General features: G+C 36.0%; 1 protein-coding gene across 3 annotated transcripts; it reads right to left on the bottom strand.

Annotated features, from left to right (window-relative positions):
* Positions 1-1,240: 1,240 nt before the first annotated feature.
* On the bottom strand, positions 1,241-9,252 carry LOC114178410 (SUPPRESSOR OF ABI3-5). 3 transcript variants are annotated; one of them, XM_028064283.1, is made up of 16 exons: positions 9,068-9,252; positions 8,675-8,787; positions 8,419-8,459; positions 7,332-8,172; positions 7,182-7,253; positions 6,973-7,065; positions 6,811-6,890; positions 6,557-6,695; positions 6,283-6,370; positions 6,112-6,203; positions 5,919-5,987; positions 4,936-5,115; positions 4,130-4,301; positions 2,670-3,599; positions 1,894-2,072; positions 1,241-1,564 (listed from the first exon to the last, which is right to left on the bottom strand). In XM_028064283.1, the coding sequence occupies exons 2-16, from the start codon at positions 8,720-8,722 to the stop codon at positions 1,379-1,381; spliced, it is 3,210 nt and encodes a 1,069-aa protein (XP_027920084.1). In that variant the 5' UTR covers positions 8,723-8,787; positions 9,068-9,252; the 3' UTR covers positions 1,241-1,378. The 3 variants fall into 3 exon arrangements, with proteins under 3 accessions (XP_027920084.1, XP_027920086.1, XP_027920085.1); XM_028064285.1 differs by having other exon boundaries at positions 7,332-8,073; XM_028064284.1 differs by having other exon boundaries at positions 8,675-8,932; positions 9,068-9,250.
* Positions 9,253-9,962: the final 710 nt, after the last annotated feature.

The raw sequence follows: 9,962 nt of genomic DNA, 5'->3' as shown, positions 1-9,962 counted from the left end.
TAAAAGTAAATTAAAATATCTATCAAACACTCTCACCTATTGAACATGAAGATGACTTGAGTTTGTCCTGTTTATTATATAATCTGATTTGCATAGAACATAGATAACAAGATTAAGATCTTCCAAAACTTGTACAACGCATGGGTAGTAGACAAAACTGTCAATTTAATTTAACCTTTCAGAACTAAACTGAACCCAAGTTTGTAGGTAAGGGCCCTTTAAAGAGACGCAACAATCATGAATCGACAAAGAGAAAAGATTAAATTCGAAAATTAAATGTTAATTAAAAGATGTCATATTTAAGCCCTGAGAAATCCTGCAAATAGGCCATAAAATCCCACTAGGGTGTTCTAGATGTGTTCGTCAAATATCTGATATTAGTCTATCATTTCTGTATTACAGACATAGAATATTAAGGATGGTTATCTGATAAAGATATTAGGGTTGGTTATAATTCATATGTATTTATTTATTAAAAAATAGTATGGACATCCGAGTTTATAATTGTTCTATATCTATCTTGTTTAATACAATAGCTACGAATAGAGTTTATGATTCATAACTTTTTCATTTATAAGTTTAGAAGTATATATCTGTTTTAGTTTAATTTTATAAAAATACATGTCAGAGGATGTATATTTTAATATAGGTACATGAGAACTTTTCTCTAAGCTCTTCATCGAAAAATGTCCAAGACATCGGTACCCACCTTTTTAACTATACACTAATTTATTATATTGATCCAAATAATAGTTAATTTTTACGACTTAATCTTGAAAATCCAGGAAAACATAAGTACTGAAACACTGTCAACCGTGATCTCCAACGCAGGGCGTGTTGATATCAACAAACATCAAACATTATTTTAATGTTTTTGGTGTAAAACAACAGTATGGTTACCAGTCTGTTGCCTGCATCAACAAACCCTAGGTCATACCGTGATACGTAACATGCGGATGTTTAAAGGGATTTGGCTTTTGTAAAGCATATGTTAAGGGATTTTTCTTGAGCCAAAACCCGTAATGATTATTTTTTTTTTAAGTCTTCCATAGCTCTGCCAATGAAAGGCTTCTAAATATAAAAAATCAGAAAAAAAAAACAAAAAAATTCAGTGGGGCCACCACACACACAGGACAGCACCACTTGTATTGAACTAAAGGCAAAAGAAAATTGAATGGTATTGCAAAACACTCGTCAGATTCAACCAAAGCAAATATGAATGCTACAATTTGGGCAGAAGTTGACACAAGTAGACTAAATTTCAAAAAATGAAATTCGAAATTGTGCTGACAAACTAGTGTTTACAATAAGAATATTTAAAAAAGAGCTAAGTAATAATATATTATCGAAGCTAAATCCTAAATTATGTGCTCAAACCTTAATTGTCTGACATCTCCCGAAATCTGGCAAGGGCTTTTTTATGAATAAGCATCTTGTAACTGTCACCTGCCTGCACCTCAAGGCTAGGATCCAACTTCTTCTGTTGACTCCCAAGTCCGGCCCTATGTTCCGTGGCTTGTGCCAGGACAGGCTCTATCATTCCACTTCCATCCTTTCCAAGTCCCTGTGCATCAAATAATCCATAATACAGGAAACAGCCATAATATAAAAATGTTAGAATCCTTCACCAGATATGTTGAGATAACCAAATTTCCAGGGGTATCCCATCCAATTCTTCAGGTCAGTCCAAACATTCTAACAAAAGAAGATATCCAAACTAGACAAAATATTATGTCGGTCTAAGGATTAAAGTAACTATCATATGTCCCTGAAAACATAGAATTTGAATTCTGGAACTCATTCCAAATATAAACAAATGACTGCATCAAGCTCTACCAAAACAACCTGAATAACAAAGGATAATTATGAAATGCAGAGGGAACGAAACGGTACCAATCCTTCCTGCCAGCCCATGTTGCGAAGCATCCTATTACCGACATTGTTTTCATCAATTGCTTTGTCTGCCGTAATCACCTCGAAAGTATCAACGTTGACATCTCCAACTACACGTCCACCACCAACTCCAGGAGGGAACGGCATTGGATCACCCTTCCTTGATGCAAAATCTCGGTCTTCAAGAATACATATGGTAGAAACAAATATTTTCTCAAAAAGTCAATCCACATAGTAAGCTACCACTTTACCTATAATTGTCTTGCAAACCTACTACTTAGTTATTTAAAACTTCTAAATATTACCTAATAGTTGATAATAAAGATCAACACCTTGCTACAACAAAACTTTTTACAAGTACGTTTTGGCCAATAGGGTAATAAAATAAAATACATAATTTACTATATTTTAAAAATATATAACTATAACAGAATTTACATGCACACAATTTTAATCTCCTAACCAGGAAAGTTCCTTCAATTCCTTCTATTAAAAAACAAAATATTGCCCACGCCTACGATCACCCCAAACAGTAAATACAATTTCCCAAAACATGGGAAGCACACGTCAATGCCTTTCTTCACATCTAATGAAAAACTAAAGCTTCCTCAACTCCCAAAGCCTTTTTCATCAGAGATACCAGACAATGCTTTGAAATGATTAACTAACAACTGGCAAACAAACACTCTCCCTTCAGCTCAGCAGTTTTTTCAATCAAAAGTATATCAACACAAAAGTAATGAAACTGAAACCCATTATAAATTAAGTAATCTTACTTGAATCCCCAATGTCAAGGTCAGCCAAATCATTTCCCACTGAAGAAGATGAGCCATACAAACTCCTCCTCTCAGCTGCACGATCCCGGTAAGTTGTCTGAGGTTGTTCTTTGTGAGCTGAAGCAGGAAGAGGCATTTCTGAAAACCTTCTTCGCCCACTTCCAACTGTAGCAGGTGGTGTATACGAACTCAGGGCAGATACATCTGTTCTAAAGGGAGTAGCAACTGTATGTGGATCAACATTTGCTGAAGATGAACTATGCATAGATGATGCAACAGATGTAGAACCTGAATAACTATCTGATTTAACAACCCCTCTTCCTGAGCCCCTTATGACCCCCATCACAGTGCCTCCTAGACTATTACTAACCGGCCGTGGCTGTGCCTGAGAATCAATAGCAGCAACCTGGGCAAGAGTTGTGTGAATTCCTGGATTAGAAGCATTAGTTTCCCTTACCATAATCTCATTTTTTGATTTATTCTTAGCAGAATGCCCGGCAGAATATGACCTATCATCAGCTGAAACAGAAGGCTGATTGTCTTCCAGAGCCACTCTAGTAGCCTGTCCCTCATGGCTCCTCTGCTTCCACATTGTTAATACATTGTTCATTTTTTTCTTGTTTGCCAGAATGCTGCTCTTTGATGCAAGCTTTATTTCCTTTGATTTTTCCTTTTCTTTCTTCTCTGCAGCCAAAGCAGCTGTTGCTGCAGCCTGGACAGCATCTGCCAGTGAAGCTGGCTTCTCAACCGATATAACAGTAGTAGCTGGTGCAGAAATGACCTTTTTACTTCCAGAACCATCAGATGTTTTAGAAGGTTCAGACTCATTATTAGGTGCTTTATTCTGATTTTGATCAGTGCAAGGTATGTACTGCTGAGTTTGGTTGTCATATGAATACCAAATCCCATTATTACCATCATAGTAAAGACCTACATATGACAAGAGTGTAGAAGATCAAAAATAAAATATAAGGGAATACTACAATTTTTTACAAGTATATTAGTGTTTCCAAGTCTTGATGCTGGTAAAAGAAATAGGCAAAGAGACACATGCAATCTCTATAAGCAACACTTCCCATAGCGCAGTGCTAGCATATAGTTAGTGAGTGTGTATGTGTGCAACAAAGATGGAAACAAACAAAGTAAATGGGAGATGACAAAATTTTGATGCCTAATCCTGTCCAACAGAGCTCAATTACATAAAAGGATATAAGGTAGATACAGGAAAAGCAACAGCCCAAAAATTAACTAGCACTACTGCACCAATAAATGTAGTCGTAGAATTCTCTTCAACATGCACGTTTTAGGTAATCTCCAAACCTACTTTTGGCTAAATAGAAAAGGGGGCCCCATGATGGAAAAAGTCTCGAGAATTACTTATGAAGCAAACAAAAAATGCTTTTGAGAAACTTTAAGATAATCATAGGCTTTTCTCTGACTAACTCAACCAAGATCCGTACCAGTATTTCCGTCATAGTAAAAACCAGAAGCAGCATCATAGTAATAACCCGATGCTTCATCCCAAACAAAGCCCGATTGTGGAGCACCAACTTCTGTGCCAGGTTGCTCTTGACCAGTAGATAGTTTGTCATCTGGGTTATATTCTTTTGGAGCCCATCCCACTGAATCATACTGAGGATTGTCGAAAAGCAAAAACACATAAATCAAATTTATAATAACTTCACAGCATATCAGAACTATAATTATGAACACAACTGCAGTAAGAAATACAAAATATTAATGTGGAATATTCAAGGAGATCAGAAATATCACGTGCAGTAAATACCTCTCTACAGACAAAGAGAATCAGTGACAATAGACATACAGTAAACACGGAAAAATTAATTACCTAGGAGCTGTACTGTACACCAAAGCCTTAAGGAAATTATAACTCACTGTTCACGTTTTCCTAATTAGTGATGCAAACGCTTCAGACATTTTACAAAACCAATTTTTAGTCTGGCCTAACATTATTTAGAAACGAAAGATTTTTCACAACCTGTGCGATTCTCTTTTCTTATTAAGGCAGAATCCCTGTAATTTTCCACCAATTTCTTTATTAATTATTATTATTATAAATTATAGGTCTTCAAATATAAAATAAGGAAGTTTGAACTAATAAATCATCCTCAAACAATACAAGTGCTAACATGGCCTAAAATCACAAAATGATATGAAATTGTCAATATTCACCTTCCACAATACAGAATGTCTTCAACTGTTTATAAACCATTATACAAAATTTATACATAGAAGAAAAAAGCACCTGTTGGGCAAATGTTGCAGCTTCAATAGCAGCAGCCGCAAGACTGCTCGATTGGGACGTTCCTGATGTTCCTGACCCAGGGCCCAGGATACTTTTTGCATATGCAACTCTTAGAATCTGCCCATTCTTTTCAAGCATAGTTCCATTTGTTGCCTCAAGAGCTTTGGTAGCATCTTCAACCTAAATAAAAATATTTTGTCACAATAATCACTACCAAAACACCTATTAACGGTTAACTTTTCTTGTCAAGCTTCTTCCCTCTCCTTTTCATCTAGAAAACAACAAATGACTAAAACGCGAAGATGAATGGTATCATTCCCAAAGAACTCCAAGATGAAACACAGACAGATAGCTATTACTAAAATATAAACAAATATAATTGTACCAACTTCAGTGAGCAATTACTTAAGCACTTACTCAACGAGGTATTGTTACATCAGAGCTTATTTTGATAAACTTTGAGCTATAAGCTTATTCACAAACTTATTCCATAAGCACTTACTGATAAACTTTGAATGATAAATTTTGAACAAGTTTCTAAAAATAAGATAAACAGAACTTGTTCTGATACGCCTTTCCAAGAGCTTATATACACCTCCATAAGTCCAAACAAGATCTTCTATACACCCCTTTATCTATAACACTCAAAGTATTGGTTAGACAACAAAAATATTCAACGAACACTTCAAAAAAATGAGTCATTTCAATCAACGAAACCAACAAAGTCCAGCAAAAGATGTACACTCACTCTAGACTGTTTTACTTAAACACAACATGATATTTAGGAAGAAGATATCATCAAATGATGTAAAAAATGGCCATTTAACTAAGTAATGACACGAGCATTCCAAATCACTATCTTAAGATCTTATTAATCATTGTAATATTAACCTTTAAACACCAGGGAGACCGTATAAGAGAGACTACTACTACAAAAGTATGTAACAAGAATTGCTCAATTATTAATCATGAATGGTACCCACCGAATAAAAGTGTACAAATGCAAATCCCCTTGAGACATGAGTGAATTTATCTCTCACAAGACGCAGATCCTGCAATAGATAACAACACTCCTTAGCATATAAATGAAAAATTAAACAACAGCAAACCTGCCCCTCCGGTGCATAAAAACAGTCACAGGTTTGATTAGCTACCTCATGAATTTAGTAATCAAACCTTAATTGGAGCATGTTTGGAAAACTCATAGCGGAGCATTTCCTCGTCAGCATTTTCATCCAATCCTCGGACAACCAAAACATGAGTTGGACCTGATTGTAAATATACTTACCAATTACAGAGCATTAATAAAACAACAATCTCTAGAACATGAAGTATACAAATACTTACCAGCTTCCAAACCTTTCTTTCCGGTAGCTGCTGAATTTGATAATGAAATATCTGCTGCAGGAGCATCGTCAGTTCGAGGCTCATTACACTGCAGTAAGAAGAAAATAGCACTGATAATTCAATGTCCGCACATATGTACACATACTTATAGCAGAACAGAACTGAAAAATGAGTCGCTACTCTAAATTAATCATCCCAAGCATTAAGAACGCAGAAAGTCTACAATTCAAAAATAGTAACAAGATACAAAAATATTGCACAAAGGATTATGAACCTGATAGCAGGATGTTCGGCGTGCAAAATTTATGTAGCTACATACAGTGCACATCCAATCAGATGGAACCGTAATGCTCTTATAATTATGACCTGATTTCACAGCTCCATCAGGACCAGGACCTCCAGTTGGCTTGCTACTGCAACAAAATATAGCTCAAAATGGTAACATAGATTAGATTATTGTAATTAACAGTACCAAGATAAAACTGAAAAGTACAAACAATTGGCAAAGCCCTAAAGCTGACAAAATACCTATATTCAAAGAAAAGTTTTCTGCCATCGACAACAAGACCATCGTCTCCTAGTTTGTCCATCATTCCTTGTGCAGCTCCCTAATCCATAACAATTTTACTCAATATAACATTCATGAAAACATGACATATATATAAATTAGAAAATAAACATGATAAATACCACAGAAGGAAAATCTATAAATGCAAATCCACGAGAGACTCCAGAATTTCTCTCCTTTATAACTCGAACGTGACGAAGGGGCCCCCATTCCGCCTAAAATCATATAAATGATGATACCAAAATTAAAAAAATAAATAAATAAATAAAGATCATCAAAATCTACCAGAGTAACTGATGAAGCTCAACAAAACAAATTAAGTATGACATACAAGGATTTGGTATAGATCTTCATCGGTTGTCTTCTGCGAAAGACCTTTCACGACAACGGTTGCAGATGGGGCCTATGAAAACAGCTTTTACTTCCAATTGTTCAACAGTACTAAGATAATCACTGAAAATATAAAAGGAAAGCACTATACCACAGAATAATGTTCGCGCTGTCGTTTATCATCGCGATCCCTACGTCTTTCACTTTTATCATATCGACTCTCAGTATAGCTACCTTCCCTATAACTTCTACCATGGCTTCGACCTCGAGGGGACCTTGACCTTGGATGGTCATCATATCCACGAGACTGAGAGCGGGAATGAGAATGGGAGTGAGAATGGGATCGGGATCGAGAGCGCGAACGCGAACGAGAATGTGATCGTGAGCGTGAGCGCTCATGTCTCCTACGTGGACTCAGTTCTCCTTCCCGACTATGACCTCTCTTATCACGTTCCCTATCACGTGATTCGCGTCGCCTCCAATTACTGTCTCTTCTACTACCTCTTTCATAATCAGAATCATAACTGTGGCGACCATGATCATAATCCCTGTCATGGCTATCCTCCCTACGATGATGAGAGGAAGCCCGGGACTTGTAGTCATAATCTTCATAGGCATAATCATCACGTTCATGACCTGAAAATCTGGCAGGCTTATCATATCCTCGGTCACCATAGTTTTCAATGCCAGTATAGCCATCACGAAACCTTTCATATTCTGGGTAGGTGTCAATCTCACGATCCCTGAAACCATCTATCTGATTATATGATTCATGATAGGGCCTCTGAAAACGTCTAGATTCCCTGTCAAGTGGATAATCTTCATCATAACCTCTTCGTTTGGATTGACTCCAGTGGCCAACAGGAGGTGGTCCTGGCGGCAGGTAGGCCTCCCTGTCCAAAATGTCAGGGTGAAAATTATTTCTCTGGTAAACTGGATCTCTTGGATATCTTTCATCAAGAAACCTTCTCTCATCATAGGAACCACCGACCCTGCCAAAAACATGGGGTAAAATGGGAGGAAAGAAAAGCTAAAGTTCGATACAGCACCAACAATATAACTAGATTAACATTTTGCATAACAAAACACGAGCATATCTCAACTATACAATCATGAGGTACATACCACAGCACCAACAAATTGGAAAAAAACAAAATCCTCAAAGACACATCTTTTACCCCACAGGTTTCATATTACCGTAGTGATGATGATGATAAGCATCAAGCAGTTGCACTCACCGGAAGTTGGGCTCGTGGACGGCGCCGTATCCCTCAAGAGCCTGTGGATTCAAGAGAATAAGCTATGTCAGGAACAAATAATCAATGGTGGGACGAGGGTTAGGCAAATGGAGTCCATATCTGACTGCCCCCACAGCTAGCTTTCTTTCACAATTCTCCGATAAAAAATCAGATTGAAACCCTAATAGTAGTTTCTTTGAATAATGATCCCCATATTCCATATAGGTGAATTATTTAAGGAGGAAACCACAATTACGCTGTTATTATCCCAGCCTTGATGCAGAGCATAGCGACCAGGATCCATTTCTTGCCAAGCCCACCGTTCCTCTCTCTAGCAATATGTCTCAAAGTCAAAACCTTTCTCTCTCCCTGTAATATATGCACAAACAGATTCAGTTATCCACCATGAACCAACAACCTTTACCACCTCCTGGGCCCTCTCCTTCAATCCAACAATTACCGTCTTCCAAATCCTCGCTTTATCGACACATCAAGAAATCCATCACCTCTAAAACTATTTTCGCAATTAATTAAACATTCCAATATTCGAAAACATAAAGTGTAAAAATTGATGAACCCACAATCTGAAAAAATCCTACCGATCATCCAGACAGTCGTAAACAAATAACGCTACGGTTAGGGTTTTTACCGATGGTTGTGCCGGATCTGGGGTTTTGGCGGCGCGCAGATTGCAGAAGGAAAAGACGATAAATGTGAGCACTTGAATTGGATTTTGGGTGGAAAGAAGAGGGATGAATTGGAAGTATGAGTAGTGTGGCAGGGCGAGACTCTTTGTGAGTTACATCAATGAATGAATGAAGGTTTCATCTCAAACTCCACCGCGACCTATTTATAATTTGTAATTAATAATTAATAATTAATTCTTAAATCATTTTTTTATCTCACACATCTCAATATTGTAAAACCATCCATGTGATATTCTTAAACCACGTGTTTATATCTCACCTCAATCGCCACTACTGCGTGTCTCTCGCATCTCACTGTTGTAAAATCTAATTGGAATGTCACCCAATTTTGTTAATTAAGGAATTAGATTATTTAGATAAAAATAAAAGTTTAAATATTTTTCTAATCTGTGGGATCGGTTGTTTTTCATCTTTTAAATTCAAACTTATTTTCAATTTGACCATATTTCTATTTAAACTAAGTACTTCTTCTACTAAAAATCTCTCAAATCTTACTTTTGGTACTATTTGAGTTTAACATTGGATATGTTAATTGGCTCAACTAATTTGATTATTAAGTAAATTTTAGTATTATTCAATATATTGTTAGATTTATAATATTTTAAATATTTATTAACTCTTTCTAGTCATTAATAAGAAAAGATATCTCAAATTGTAGTTGATTATTGATTTTGATTTGTGTATTGAACTAACGATTTATGTATTAAATTAAATTTATGGACGTTAATTATTATTTTTAATTTGACTTTAATAATGATTTAAAAAGGTTAAAGTAAGTGTTATTGGTCATTTTGATATTTTTTTTAAATCTATAATCTAATTTTAAACTTACTATAT

Source organism: Vigna unguiculata, chromosome 3 (genome assembly GCF_004118075.2).
Source record: "Vigna unguiculata cultivar IT97K-499-35 chromosome 3, ASM411807v1, whole genome shotgun sequence".
In the NCBI taxonomy this organism is placed as follows: Eukaryota; Viridiplantae; Streptophyta; class Magnoliopsida; order Fabales; family Fabaceae; genus Vigna; species Vigna unguiculata.
Note: the sequence above shows the minus strand (reverse complement) of the source record. Positions and strands in the feature narration are given on the sequence as shown.